We start from the raw sequence: 15,620 nt of genomic DNA, 5'->3' as shown, positions 1-15,620 counted from the left end.
ACTCCTCTCTGGCCTTGCCCCCCCAGCTCTCTCTGGGCTCTGTCCCGCAAATATTCCTACAGGTCGCACAAGATCTGCCTGCAACCCTCTTATGGTCAAACTGCCAAAATCAAGACTCTCTGCTCACCTTCACTCCTTCATTCCTCTTTTCTCCCGCCTCTGGAACAAACTCCCTCACTCTCTTCAATCCCACTCCACCCTCCAGGTCTTTAAAACAGCTGTTCACCACCATCTCTTATCTTCCCCCATCCAAAACCTTGATCTTTTCTACCCCCGCTAATTTCACCCCAATTCCACTTTTTTGAAATACCAACTTCTGTCCTGGAAGTCATTGGTGTCCTTGTGTTTTATACTTCTCCCTCCACCCCCCCCGCCCCCTTCCCATCCCTCCTCCCCCCAAGCCCTCTCCCTTCCACACATCTCCCTGCTCTCAAATGTTGTGTTTGTGTGCTTCACCTTCTCTCCCCATCTTGTTTTCCGCTCCCTCTTTTTATATATTTTGTTTGTCTGGTTGATTTGTTTGTGAAGTAAATGTTAGCTCTTTCACGAGCCTCGATTCAGTATACAAAAAAAAAAAAAAAAAAAAAAAAAAAAAGTGACATATTGGTTTTATTTTATTATTTAGGCTTTTCTAAACAGAATAAGGGTGTGAATCCATGTAAATATAAAACGTTCTTTGAAATGACATTGCCAGAAGTAACAACATTGAGTGTATGAACACATTTATTTCAATTTACCTTCAAGTGTGTGAAACATCCCAGTTCATAAAAAGACACATTTTAAGATTGTTTTCTACTGAAAAATAACTCAAAATGTACTTTTGACTCTTTCCTAACTATCTTAATAAAGTTGTTATTCTTAGCTTAAAGTACAAGGAAAAACGTGTGTTTCGTCTTTTTTGCGCAGGGTATGTTTACATATGAGGTGATAACCACCATTACGCTACTCATCTACAAAGGCTATCATACCAAAATGTAAACTAGGGACATCTAGCAAGCTGAAAATAGCAATTTGGTTTGGTCCCTCTGGGTGGTACCAATATGTGAAAATTGGGGTCTGGGCTCAAGGACTAGTAGACTAGACGGATTGATGGGAAAAAGCCATGTATAAGCTTGTAGGTGCATTTTTGGGGAAAAGTTGGGAACCTCACTTTTTAACATAATTCGGGTATGCTGAATTCGATTAACCTGGTGCCCAAGCCGAATTTAAAAATTTTGAATTTTGAGTTTTTGAGTTTTGAATTTCCCACTTCCCACGTGCACAATGTGAACATCTTTGGATGATGTCAGGTACATCAAAGAAACGGCGTTATACACCAATTGATGCTGTTTTAAACAATCTACCGAGAAGTTTGTCCACAGCACTGCACCATTTCACGCATTAACTGTGTGTGACACCACCTCCTATTTTGCAAATCACACCAAACGAACATCATGGAAAGTCTTCAAAGAGCACCATAAACTGCTGAAGAACTTGGGCATTGGTGAACTCACAGAGGAGATAATCAAATCTGCAGAAGCGTTCGTCTGCAGAATATATAATGTGCTGTAGAATAATAAATTAACTGCTTTTCTACTTCAGAAACTTCCAGAAACTCGTTATAGCAAAATCAATGTTTTATTCAATTTTGAGAGTTTTGCTGTATTTCACTAAATGTACGAATTAGATATTAATGACGTTGTTCTGGCGGTTGTGGCTGCAGCTCCTTCTGTAGGTCTTCGTTGAACCTCGTTCAGTTGTTAACCAGTCTCCAGTTGTTCACTCCTCTTCATTCACTCTCCCAGTCCACTCTGCTCTCTACTCGCAACTTTCTCTTGGTTTTAAAGCCCCAAACTCCTTTGATGTTGCGGAGTATGCAGGGTCACCCCCGAGGTTAATTCCCCTTGGGCCATGAGAGCCTGCAAGCGTCTCTGGTTCTCTTGTTCAAAAACCTTATTTGGCTCTCGCTTGGCCAGATAGTACTTATTTCTGTTCAAGAGGTCAAATACTCTGACCTGCTGAGGAAGAATTTGCAGCCTGTGCGCAGTGAACTGAACATAGGCTATTTTGCTACACAGATGGCGGTCCAAGAGCGTTACACATTTTATCTGAAATTAACTCTCCCGCCCACCTGTTAACTCTAGTTCTATGCTCTTTGCTCATCTTGTAAAGTAAAACATATTCCTTTTACTTTGTAAAGTAAAACATATTCCACTTTAAACAAGATTACATTGAGATATATTCTAGCAATATTGTCAATATGAATATTTATTCCCTGACAATCCCCAGTTTTTCTTTTATGTTTATATTAGCCATTAATCTAAACATTACCACATTAAATATTCAAACCACTAATCTGGTAATTCAATTTCCTAAGGCATACACCGTCATTCTGGAAGAATTTTGATCACAATACATTTCCTTGTTCATTGACTCTTTCTATGTTGATAATTCAATTCAACTCATTTGCATAAAGATCACAAAACATTTCACCTTCACCAAAACGCAATAATTTCAGTTCATCATTACAATAATAAAGCATCTGCAACATTTGGCAAAATATTTGCCTTTAATCAAATATTGACTTTCTTTGTTTGAAAAAAAGGGGCGGAGCACTTGTGTTTGAAATTACAGCATGAAACATTTTTTCTCTTCAAATGTCTTCATAACACCTACACTATTTGCGTAGGATTTTCTGCTGTTTTGATAGCTGGGCAGAGTCATAGACTGACCCCGCTCTCCATGCAGCATCCTTGCCACTCTTGCTGTGAGCCATAGTAGATTTGAACAAGGCCTCCATCCAGTTGTAGTCGACTTGTCTCCTCACTCATCGTGAGCATGGAGCAAGTATTGATGTGATGTTGATTTGTCAACAAGATGTGGAGCAGGGATGCCGGATGCATCCGCAATGATGATGTTGGGACCATGGTACTCAGTTGTCCATGGTCCATACCAGAAGCACACAGCAGAATCGTGCACAGCTGTTGTGAAGGAAAAACGCAGCCGTTCGCTTGCAGCTCCATGCTGGCTCCCCGGAAGTTGGTGAAGTAATGACACACGTCACCGTATCCTGTAAACGTTGCAGGTAAAATATCGTCGTCCTGCAATTGCTGATGTGATGAATGTTCAAGGTATTTAAACACAAGTAAGTGATCGCCCTTTTCCATATGTTGCAGTGTGACCCAGACAAATGGTCACATAATTTTCCCTTGGTGAAGGTAAACATCCATCTTCCAAAGGAGTATTTCTTCATCATTCTTTGAGAAAGAGGGTGTATGCCAGGATTAACTTCATTTTCACAAATTTTCCTTTTTCAAACTTCTTCCCAGATGTCGTTATCACTCCATTTGGGATGTGGTCTTGTCTTTCCTTTACTTAGCCACATTTATATCTGCTCTCCACACAGATTGAATCAGATGGGGTACATTGTAACATGAAATCACTATATTTTATAACAACTTCACACGACTAATATTCAAATCAGATATGTGTTTTACACTACTAAAACTAAGAATAGCATCCACAATTGCTTTTAGGTTCATATAATTCAAAAATTAAACTCATGCAGGTATTGTAACTCAACTCAAAGAAAATATATGCATTTATAATGATTATATATGATTTCAATCACAAACAGGAATATCTAATTCCCAACAATTCTTGCAAACAAGCAAACTATGCCTAATGTGTTATTAGCATAGTCCTCCCCGCTTTTTGTTTTTCTTTAACAGTGTTACTTGTGGTGATATGAGTTCATCGATCGTGTAAAACGGACATAGTTCACAACAAGTTGTTATGCCCTTATTTCAACTCGACTGTATTCATTTGCAACATTACTTGATTCAATCGTTGAATCTCAGTATTCATGTCGCCATAGACGTCTTCCTCTTGTGGTTCCACATGCATTTCCTCATTTGTTGCTTTGTTTATTTCCTCTTTTGTGGCTGCTTGCACTATCATAGTGTTGTTTGTTATCTTATTCAAACCCACCGTCACTAAGGTTTTCAAGCAAGCCACTACTAAATCTATTGCCAATATAACCACTAATCCAATAAACAAGTATTGGAGTATCTCAGCTGCTACTCCTCCCAAAGTGTTTTCCAGCCATGCAAAGGCACCCCCTTTCACATAATCGTGATATTTTGCTCCCTCTCTTCTGATTGTATTGGCTATGTTATAAACGTCGCCCGAATTATCAGGTATGTATGTACAACAATCTGTACCAATTACTGCGCATGTACCTCCTTTCTCTGCCAACAGCATATCTAATGCCATACGATTTTGTAATGCCATGGTTCTTGTCACTGCCAGCTCACTTGTAAGTTGTGTCAATCCACTAGCTGTTTTATTTGCCAATGATTCTATAGCCAACGCCATTTGCCGTAGTTCATGTCCTGCCTTCCAGGTTCCATAAAATGGAAATACTACCATTCCAACCCATTCTCCCATACTAACAGTGCTTTTCGGCCTAGAATGCAGGATACGCATTGGTGACGTCGTTAACAAGCGCATGTGTGGAAGTACAAACCCAAGAAAGCATGTGCCGAACCACCCCGACGGGAGATACGGATATGCCTTATGTCCACATATAAAATATGTATTATTATATGTCCATGTGTTGTCCTTTCCCCAATAGCCTTCCCAATACAAAGCTAAACCGTTTGTGCCATTTGGTCCTAGTGGGACAGGTGTTCTCATCCAGCCTTCATCGCGACCATAACCGTGGCATGTAGAGGTTCCCATAGACCTGTTATGCGTAGGCGTTCGGGGTCTGGTGATACACATTAATCCTATCATTTGTTGTTGAATGGTCATGTAAGAGGGCATGTCGTCCTCATCATATGCAGGTCTATAACTGTTTTTAAATTGGTCACAATTATAGCCTCCTCTCTTCCATCCCATTTCCCCTGACAATTGGCTGTCAGAATCTGATGCTATCAGGGTGTGAGGGAAACGGCTACATAACTCTTCCCAACCAAAAGGAACTGCTTCCAATGGTAATCCGATCTCACTAGAATGCGGCATTTGTGTACATATCCAACAATTACTTTCATTTGCTATTTCAGCCCTTGTGTGGGCTAAATGTAAAAAAGTATTAATCCCGTGTAATCCATCGGGTTGCAAAAGTGTGTTCCGATCTTCCATCAAACTTCTCTTTTGCTGATGTCGAACCACATAATCATATATCTGTGTGTTGGCCACCAATGTTGCGTTGTTGGCTTGCATTACCCCGAAATAATGCATGCAACACAGAGTCCCAACCACTAGAGAACTCATTGCTAGGATTAATATCACCATTTTCAAGGAGTATCCGAAGTAGAAGTCCCTTGCTTTCCCTGATTGGTCGGCTTGTCTTGATAAGGTCTTTCCCTGTGTCCCACCTGTATCCATCTGTAAAACATGTGAGCTACCCCTTGTATATGTCCATACCTATAACATAATTACATGTCAATGAAATTCAGCATTATACCGAACTCATAACTAGCAAGCTTCTTCACAGGTTAATAAAAAAGAAAAAAATAATCCCTTAATATTTAACATAATCTGATTATGTGCCTGTTTCTGATCCCTCTATTTCCCAGGGTCCAACTAAATCCCCTGATCATGAGTGTAGTTGTGATACATTATCACTCATGTTGCACTAATATCAATAGATAATTGTATGTCATATAGGCAAATAAATGTCTCAAGTAGGAATACTACATGTTGAAAATGCAATGTGTATCAATGCAAGTGGTGTTTAAAATGTAATGGAAATGAATGGAAATCATGACTTTCATTTATCAGCCGCTGAATGTTCTGCTGGGCTGCCGGGTGCAGCCTCATTGTCAGCGGGACCATCCTTCTCAGTCCCATGTGCTTGCTTGCAATGAGAGGCATGAATCCAACTTGGTCCACCGTGGCATTTCACTGCAGTATGTGTTGTCAGCAGGACCTGGTGTGGTCCTGACCATTTTGGGAAAGAAATTTTTGTCAAAAAATCGCAAAATAATTATACAGTATATACCATATCAGTGGTCCTTCATGAAAGCACAGCACCTTTTCTAAAGACAAAAGGCTTTAGTGGATCTTTGTGACGGTCCATGGCACCATCCCTGAAAAATACGTATACATCTGTAGTACACTTAGTTAAATTTTGGAAGAAAAAAGAGAAAAAAATTGTCATGATTTCTGAAACCTGTTAAAGGCCTCGTGGTTTTTTCCACCTCCACATATCAACAAACATACACAAAACTCAAACACTGAACAATTTGCGCAGATTAACATCAGACTACACAGATAACAAACAAAAGCTTACCTTGTTCTGTGGAGTTGACTCCCTTACGGACCACCAATTTGTAGAATAATAAATTAACTGCTTTTCTACTTCAGAAACTTCCAGAAACTCGTTATAGCAAAATCAATGTTTTATTCACTTTTGAGAGATTTGCTGTATTTCACTAAATGTACGAATTAGATATTAATGACGTTGTTCTGGCGGTCGTGGCTGCAGCTCCTTCTGTAGGTCTTCGTTGAACCTCGTTCAGTTGTTAACCAGTCTCCAGTTGTTCACTCCTCTTCATTCACTCTCCCAGTCCACTCTGCTCTCTACTCGCAACTTTCTCTTGGTTTTAAAGCCCCAAACTCCTTTGATGTTGCGGAGTATGCAGGGTCACCCCCGAGGTTAATTCCCCTTGGGACATGAGAGCCTGCAAGCGTCTCTGGTTCTCTTGTTCAAAACCTTATTTGGCTCTCGCTTGGCCAGCTAGTACTTATTTCTGTTCAAGAGGTCAAATACTCTGACCTGCTGAGGAAGAATTTGCAGCCTGTGCGCAGTGAACTGAACATAGGCTATTTTGCTACACAGATGGCGGTCCAAGAGCGTTACACATTTTGTCTGAAATTAACTCTCCCGCCCACCTGTTAACTCTAGTTCTATGCTCTTTGCTCATCTTGTAAAGTAAAACATATTCCTTTTACTTTGTAAAGTAAAACATATTCCACTTTAAACAAGATTACATTGAGATATATTCTAGCAATATTGTCAATATGAATATTTATTCCCTGACAGTGCACAGAACAACCTCTGTTGATTCAGCACGACATATGTTGTTCTCCAAGACTGGTAAACCAGAAGCAATGTCACCGACAAGTGATGCTCTTCATTTCCATTTGATGCGAGTACACTATCAAGCCATGGTATGGAGAAATGCTCATTGTGCCATACCTGACCTTCCTGCACCTGTGGAAATGGGATGGAAACGTGGTGATTCAGGACTAGAGCCTATTCTGATGTCACTGAGTCCAATCCCAGAAAGTTGCCTCGAGATGATTTGTTGTGCATGCCAGAAGCAATGCAAGACTCGATGCTGCAAATGTCGCTATTCAGAGTTGAGGTGCATATCAATGTGTGCCTGTCAGCAACAAAGTGATGATCAGACACCTTGTATGAATTTGATGTAGTTTGGCAAAACAACATGTGTGACATTCCTGAATGTTTGTGCTTCATGGTATTGGTCATGTATACTTAATTTTAGAATAAATGGTTGTATGAAACATTGTCTTATTAAAACCATTTCCCATTTTATAGTGTCCAATTTCAATATCAGTTTGAATGTCTCTTTCAATATGTCACCAACCATAATACAGACTCGACGGATTTATGAAAAAAGGCCATGTATAAGCTTCTCGGTGCATTTTGGGGTAAACGTTGTAAAGTTAAATGAAATAGCTGCATGCATATACATCTCTATATATAAAGGAGTGTCTGTGTGTCTGTCTGGATGTCCGCTTATAACTCAAGAACTACACATCGGAGAAAAGTTTTAGACACAGATTCGGAATCAGCATAAAATTCCGGTGGTTATAGGCAACTTTTTATTTTAATATCAATGGTTTAAAAAACCGGCCCAGCTGCAATTCCATGGTGTAGGTTGTGGCGGCGCTATTGCCCCTTTCTGATCGCATGACGCATTGCGGTTCCGATTCGCGATAAGGTCTATGCACTATCACCGACACTTTTCCACCTTTTCCATACCTTTTAATCAGATTTACCTTATCGTCCATCGTAATCACATTACGCTTGGAAACACTAGCATTATCCTTCTTCAGACCCATGGCTAACACAGACACAGTAAAGGAATACTGTACGTCGCCTCTGTTTTGAATGAGAATCAGCGGTTGCGCGTATGTACAGTATACTGTACGTACATATTTATATATTTTTAATGTGCTTTTTATTGTATTTTAAATGGTTTTTTAGCTTATTTTATTGTTAATTTATGTACTATTTTATTTATTTTAAATATATTTTTAAGGAAAACAAATGTTTTCATGTCCGTAGGAGTGACGTAAAGTCGCACATAATGACAAAATGCGCGCCATTTTTTCGCGCCAAGAACGAATAAACGGTTTTTTTTTTTAGTTGAGATTTCATTTGAATTCAAATTTCATTAAATTTCAACTGTTGGAAACAATAATTATTTCAACTGTTGGAAATATTTTTTTGGTTTGTTTTTGGACTTCACATTTAAAACAACAACGTTTTAAAAGAACGAAGTTAACAAAACGTCACGTGACGTGTGAACGTGGATAAAACATAGGCGTGGATAAAATTACTGATACACGTGATCAACGTGGATTGGATGATTTCAACTGTTGGAATATATTTGTCGCGCCATTTTTTCGCGCCAAGAACGAATAAACGGGTCAGCCTTCCAAATGACTTCCTTTGGGGCAGAAAAGGATCTCACTGACTACTCTTTCTTTACAACATTTACAATACAAGGTCAATGTTATCACAGGATGGGAAGTCTCCAGCCTCAACATTCGCAGTGTGGGAGAGTACAACGTTGACAATCGGTGGGTTGTTCTCCACAACAAAATGCTCTGCAAAATCTTTAATGCACACATCAATGTGGAACTGTGCAGCTCAGTTCAGTCCATCAAATATGTATGCAAGTATGTCAATAAGGGCAGTGACATGGCAACATTTGAAGTATGTGACAACAAAAGGTCAGATGAGATTAGCAGGTTCCAGTCAGGCCGATATATATCAACAAATGAAGCAGTGTGGAGGATCCTTGGATTTAACATTCATGAGCGATATCCAACTGTCATCAATTTGGCCGTACATCTGGAAAATGGACAAAGGGTCTATTACACTGCAGAAACTGCCCAAGCACGAGCACATGGGCCGCCTCCTCAGACTACGTTGACAGCTTTCTTCAAACTCTGCATAGAAGATGACTTTGCCAAGACTCTTCTGTACAATGAAGTCCCTGCCTACTACACATGGGAGAACAAAACGTGGAATCGCAGGAAGAAGGACATTCCAGTAGACAATTATCCTGGAGTTTATGCCAGCAGCGCAATTGGCAGAGTCTACACAGATCATCCAAAGAACAGAGACTGTTTCTTTCTGCGCCTTCTCCTGCATACTGTCAGAGGTCCAACATCCTTTAAAGATTTGCGACGGGTTAATGGTCAAGATTGTGCCACCTTCCGCGATGCCTGCCGACTCCATGGTCTATTGGAAGAAGATGAACATTGGAAAAAAGCCATGGATGAGGCAGCAGTCTCACAGGCACCAAAACAACTACGGCAGCTGTTTTCCATCATATTGGCAGCATGTGACATTCAGGATCCAGAGAAGCTCTGGGAGGACCACAAAGGAAATATGTCTGAAGACTTTCTTCACTTGGCCAGACGTCAGAACCCTGGTGTGGATATTGATTTCAACTGTGCAATCTACAATCAAGCCCTGATTGAGCTAGAGAAGCACCTGATTGCCTATGGAACCACTATGGCAAATTGTGGAATGCCCCAACCAGAAAACAGCATTGAGGGAATGGCTCAGGAGCTTCTGAGGGAAACAAACTACAACATGGAAGAGCTGACCACATTTGTAGAGCAGAATGTCCCAAGAATGGTTGAGGACCAACAGCAAGCCTTTACTTCTATCCTGAAGAGTGTTGATGATGATGCTGGAAAGATATTCTTCCTCGATGCTCCTGGCGGGACAGGAAAAACATTCCTCATTAATATCATCCTGGCCAAGGTTCGTCAAAAGTCGGAAATTGCTCTGGCTGTGGCCTCAAGTGGAATTGCAGCTACACTTCTTGAAGGAGGAAGGACAGCACACTCAACTTTCAAACTGCCTTTGGATTTGACCAAACAAGACACCCCAACCTGCAACATTAGCAAGAATTCAGCAAACGCCAAGATCCTTCAACAGTGCAAAATCATTATCTGGGATGAGGCTACGATGAACCACAAGCAGGCATTCGAAGCAGTGAACAGAACACTCCAAGATATTCGCAACAACAAGAAAATCATGGGTGGTGTGACAACTGTTCTGGCTGGAGACTTTCGTCAGACTCTCCCAGTCATCCAACGGGGCACAAGAGCAGATCAAGTCAAGGCCTGTATCAAGTCTTCTTATCTCCTCTGGCCACATGTGCAAAGACTTACCCTGAATACCAACATGAGAGTCCACCTTCTTGGTGACAACACTGCAGGGGCGTTCTCAAGCCAGCTTTTGAAAGTTGGCAATGGCCTATACCCTCAAGATGCATCAGAACAAATATTTCTACCATTTGGACAGTTTGTTGAAACAAAAGATGACTTGATCAAAAGGGTCTTTCCCAATATGGAGACCCAGTTCCAGGACTCATCATGGCTTGCCGAAAGAGCCATTTTGGCCCCCAAGAACAATGCTGTTCAAGAGATCAACAATTTGCTTCTCCACCAACTTCCCGGTCATGAAAGAAATTATGATTCTCTTGACAAAGTGACAGATGAAGATCAGGCAGTAAACTTCCCAACTGAGTTTCTCAACAGTCTTCAGCCTCAAGGAACTCCCAACACACAGGTTGATTCTCAAGGTGGGAGCACCAATCATGCTTCTAAGGAATCTTCATCCACCAAAGCTGTGTAATGGAACACGATTGACAATCCAGCAAATGATGCCGCATGTCCTAGAGGCAACCATCCTCTCAGGACAATACAGAGGAGAGAAAGTATTCATTCCAAGGATACCACTTATTCCACCTGACCTTCCATTCTCCTTCAAGAGGATTCAGTTCCCCATCAGGCTATGTTTTGCGATGTCCATCAACAAGGCGCAGGGGCAATCAATGAAGGTTGTAGGCCTGAACTTCACAGAACAAGTGTTTGCCCATGGCCAGCTGTACGTGGGCTGCTCGAGGGTTGGAACACCAAGCAATCTTTATGTCTTGGCACCAAGTAAGAAAACCAGAAATGTTGTACACCAAGAGGTTTTGAGAAATTGAAAATTGACAAAACGTCATGTAGGAAATGTACTGTGATATTGCTCTAAAATATACGTTCTTTTCATCATATATTTGTCTTATTCCTATTCAACCCGGGCGAAGCCGGGTACCTCAGCTAGTGATATATAAATGCTTGTTCAAAGAAATTGTCCAAAAATGGCAATTTGGCGGCCATTTTGTTTATGCTAATTAGAAGGTCAAAACCTCCAAATTCGGCTTGGGAACCTGGTTAATCGAATTCAGCATAGCCTAATTATGTTAAAAAATGAGGTTCCCAACTTTTACCCAAAAATGCACCTAACATTCACATTTCTCAGAGATCCGTCTAGTCTATGGGGGTAATTAGCCGAAGCGGTTTATTCCTCTCTGATATAAGCCATGGTGCAGCACGTAATGTTGGTTTGTGGGCTAATTCACATCTGTTGCGTGGCTGCCGGCATGGATCCCCATCTGCTTCAGTGATCTCACAGGTACGGTAAGCTGACACAGGGCATGAGCATCCAGTTAGAGGTGAGTGTTGTGGATGGCGTCTGTGAACTTTTTATAGATGTGGTGGCTTTTGGAGTTATCCGTGATGACATCCATCACAATATAAACTTGAACGGCACTCGGTATAGCGCATACCTCTGCCGGACTGAACAGTTTATGTTTTATATCCCACTGATAGGCCAGATCTGGAACCGGAACTGAACCAAACTCTAATCGGCTTGTCACCTACCCTGGTCATCCACCAAGTTTTGTCAAAACCCATCCACAACTTATTGAGATATCATGCTATGTATTGTTTTTCAGCCATCTCTCAAGAGTGAAGGATCACTTCAAATATTGTCGTATCTGCATCCAGATCTTCACCAAATTCTGATCAATTCGTCTTTGTCACCCGCCCAAACCGTCCATAACATTTTGAGATATCCTGCTCACAGACAAACAGACTGGGATGAAAACATATCCTCTGTCCACCTTCGATGATAACAGGAAATCTAAATACCTGTGCTCGCCGAGTTGCTGCTTGTGGTGTGCTTCAGATGGCGGGGGACAGGCTTGCTGAGCGTCGTCTTGTCAAGGATTTCTTGAGCTGCCATGTGCTGGGCTTTCTTAATGGTGTTTGTTGTTTTCTCGCAGCATTGCTCACCTAGCACCAGCTGCACTGTGAAGAGCTACATCAGGGAAGACGACAATAAAGAGTGTTATCAAAGGGGGTAAAGCAAATGGATGCCAGGCCATAAAATGGACCGTTGATGCATTGAAATACAGAGTGGCCCAAAAGGTATTACATGAGATACGAATTTATAATATGAAAATATTTGCATATGAGACAACATGAAGATAAACTTGGCCAGCAACTTAAAAACAAAATGAAATAAATTATCATAAGGACTGCTTCAAAAAAAAAATTGAAACAATACGCAACTGGAACAAAATAATATATGACACATTTTCTCAGGAAACTGTTTTTGAGGCACCATATATTTATTTATAAAGGACTTTCAATTCATATGGATAAAGGGGGCCAACTTTCATTGCTGACCTTGGCATGAGGAGGACCCTCTTCCTTGATGACCTTGTAATGTAGCTTCAGATTGTTGAAATGGGCAAGTTCGTTCAGCAGACTCATTGGTGTCTTCTCCTTGAGGTCAGCCTGGCTCTCTGGCAAAGAACCTGTTGACAAGGCCCACGAGTCTTAAGGCTAGATGGAATTCATGCAGGCCTACCCATTTGTTTTAAACCCCAGTGCCATATAGAATACTAGAGTTTCTGAACTTAACAACAGGCGCCATGTTGTTAAGTGCGTCAATTACGATCTCCTGGCATGTACCTTTGAGACCTTCAGGACTTTTAGATCCCTTAGACGTGACAGACCTTGTATTTTAGACCTTAGACGTTAGACCCTTTGAACTCTCAGACCCCTTACACCCTTTGGATCTTTACAATCCTTTGACTGTCGACCCTTCAGATATTTAGACTTTTTAGTCCTTTACAGACCATTGACATTAGCCCCTCAGACCTTTCACATTTTAGACACCCTGAACCTATCGATCCTTTAACACCTCACGACCCTTTATACACCTTACACCCTCAAGACCCCATTAGACCCTTTGCCATGAGCCTCGCATTTTAATAACTTCGGATGAACTCTTTGAATGCACCAGGTATGACAAGTCACAGACAAGGTTTCTTAAAACTTGGCGTTTGCCTTTACCGAGATGGAACGTCACCATAGCATGTCACATTCAGTGATGTTTCATGGTTTCTATAATCGTAGTAAATGTAAAATACATTTATAATAGAAGAGATTTTCCATTATAAGTGGGGCAGGGGTGGAGGAGGGTGGGGGACGATAGTAGTTCAGCTAACTCACTAGGAAGTATCACTTTTTGAAACACCCTGTAAACCTTAGGGTCACCACTACTCCAGGATCGTTCTTGATATGTCTTGTTACCATGTGGGGCACAGAATGACAATGTGATGAAATACACCACAGTAGCCGCCAAACTAGGGTGGCAATTCCAGAAGATCTCGGGTAAAGACCGTTTTACCACAGCAGGTCTGGCCACATATGTGTGCAAAGTGTGGGGCACGTGGAAGCGCAGGCGGATCAATGTGAATTGATAGCCTGCTTGTAGCAGCCATCTGTGTTGAGCTGGGCAATCATAATTAGGTACAGGTATAGGTTCGATGTGCCCTCGTTCTCTGAAGTCTTTGTGATCTCGATGGTAGACCCTTCAGTGGTGTTCTAAAGCCGCCGCCTGCTGCTGTGCAACTCATCATCATAAGTTGAGCACGGGTCCTGCCACAGTGGGTACTTGGTGGTCAGATACTCCCCAAGGGTTACATCTGCAATGTTAAAGCAATTTTCCACCATTGCGGCCTGGGGATGGTGTTCTTTCCCCAACATTCCGGCAAGGTACTTTTTTGCCTCATACCATTGCGGGTAGGTGTGCATGTCTTGGCTGTTCAGCTGGTTGGAGACTCCCTCAATGATCACCTCCACCTTGGTGATTTTAGAGTTGTAGAAGTCCTCAGTGTCTCTGTCATAGGCTTTATTTTCTTTGGAGTCTTCACACAGCATCAGTATACCTTGCATGCTGCGTGCCGGGGTATTCAGGTTGATGTTGCAATGCGTGTCTTTTCTTCACGGTCATCTTAAGGTGGCAAAGGACTCTGTCGTATAAGATTGCAAGCCAGCTGGTGTCCTGACTGCGAATTAGCTTCGCCAGCTCTGGATGCATCATCATATCGTACTCGAGCTAGATGTTCTCGATGTTGTAGCTTACCTCCGGCTTGTTATCAATCACAATCACGCATAAATAGTCATTAAACGTGAGCTCCTACTCGAGTCTGTCTCTCCAGGCCACCTGCTAGAACAACATGTGGGTCTCCAGCAGTTCAAAGTCCAGCGGGATATAAAAACGGTTGCCGGAGGCAGCTGCGATAGCTTTATCCTGCTTATTTTCGGATTTGTTACCAGCTGCCATTCTATGTCTGTTTACATTTCAGTCTTTGCTTGCGTCAGTGTTTGGTAGGCTGCGTTTTTGTGCTTGCAGGATGTTTTCCAGAAGTCGCAGTGGCATTGAAAGACACCAGAGTCATCTATATTCTATACTCATCACCTCATTGCCACGAATCCTGATTGTAGTCTTTTTCACAATCGCACGGCCTAGGTTCTGGACCATGGTGTGGGTGTCTCTTTCACCACACATCGGTCGGGTGATTCTGAAGGCGAGACGTAAGGGTTCCTGGGACGATCATATTGAACTCGCCAAGATTTGGAAATTGTACCTGCAGCATCTGAATCTGATCGATTTATCGAGGGATTGTTGATGCCAACCACACTTTGCTGAACGCCCTTAACCTCCCAAGGGGGTCGTAGCTGGCGGTAAGGGTTATTTTGTGTCCATATTGTGGAGAAGGCATTGTGCTGTTCCTGTGGAAGCACTTCTCGTAATTAAATGCTCCGTGGTATTTGTTCAACACCACTGTTGTTTCAACCTTATTGCAATGCACAACAGTATGACAATGGCAGACGGAGGGATTGATTGGACATGGGATCCAACCAAGCAGGGTGGGAGAGCGATATAGGGAGAAAGATAGGGAGAGGGTGGGGGAGGAGAAGGGAAGATGGGGTGTGGGTGTCGTGGGTAGAGCTGAATCAAGAAACACGCTCCCTCATGGAAGCTGTGCATAACTACGACGCCGCACAGGCAGCCAGGAGGGATACCCCTTCCACGGGGAAGGACTACTCCAGATTAGAGGTGGACAAAGATGGAAAATTGCGGTTCAAGGCCCATCAATATTTTTTATATCTTTGCCCGGAACACTAAAAATCTCTCGTGCTGTCGACAATAACCTGTCGGAAATGTGGCAGAG

General features: G+C 42.0%; 1 protein-coding gene and 1 pseudogene across 2 annotated transcripts in view; both read right to left on the bottom strand.

Moving 5' to 3' along the window:
* The window catches only part of LOC144888672 (sterile alpha motif domain-containing protein 9-like), a 105,122-nt pseudogene that overhangs the window by 27,095 nt on the left and 62,407 nt on the right, over positions 1–15,620 (bottom strand). The window lies entirely within an intron of this gene.
* Positions 705–13,883, bottom strand: LOC144888707 (double-stranded RNA-binding protein Staufen homolog 2-like). Its single transcript, XM_078767706.1, has 4 exons — positions 13,790–13,883; positions 12,781–12,911; positions 12,241–12,409; positions 705–5,925 (listed from the first exon to the last, which is right to left on the bottom strand). The coding sequence occupies exons 1-4, from the start codon at positions 13,881–13,883 to the stop codon at positions 5,756–5,758; spliced, it is 564 nt and encodes a 187-aa protein (XP_078623832.1). The 3' UTR covers positions 705–5,755.

The sequence above is a fragment of the Myxine glutinosa genome, chromosome 13 (genome assembly GCF_964187855.1).
Source record: "Myxine glutinosa chromosome 13, kmMyxGlut1.1, whole genome shotgun sequence".
Taxonomy (NCBI): Eukaryota; Metazoa; Chordata; class Myxini; order Myxiniformes; family Myxinidae; genus Myxine; species Myxine glutinosa.
Note: the sequence above shows the minus strand (reverse complement) of the source record. Positions and strands in the feature narration are given on the sequence as shown.

Bases quoted from the DNA above. Each gene is read 5' to 3' on its own strand.
- LOC144888707 (XM_078767706.1), bottom strand. From the start codon at position 13,883: ATGGCTGCTACAAGCAGGCTATCAATTCACATTGATCCGCCTGCGCTT. The intron at 12,912-13,789 runs GTAAAACGGTCT...CCTTGTCAACAG, and splicing joins ATGTGGCCAGACCTGCTGTG to GTTCTTTGCCAGAGAGCCAG. The intron at 12,410-12,780 runs GTCAGCAATGAA...TCCCTGATGTAG, and splicing joins AGGGTCCTCCTCATGCCAAG to CTCTTCACAGTGCAGCTGGT.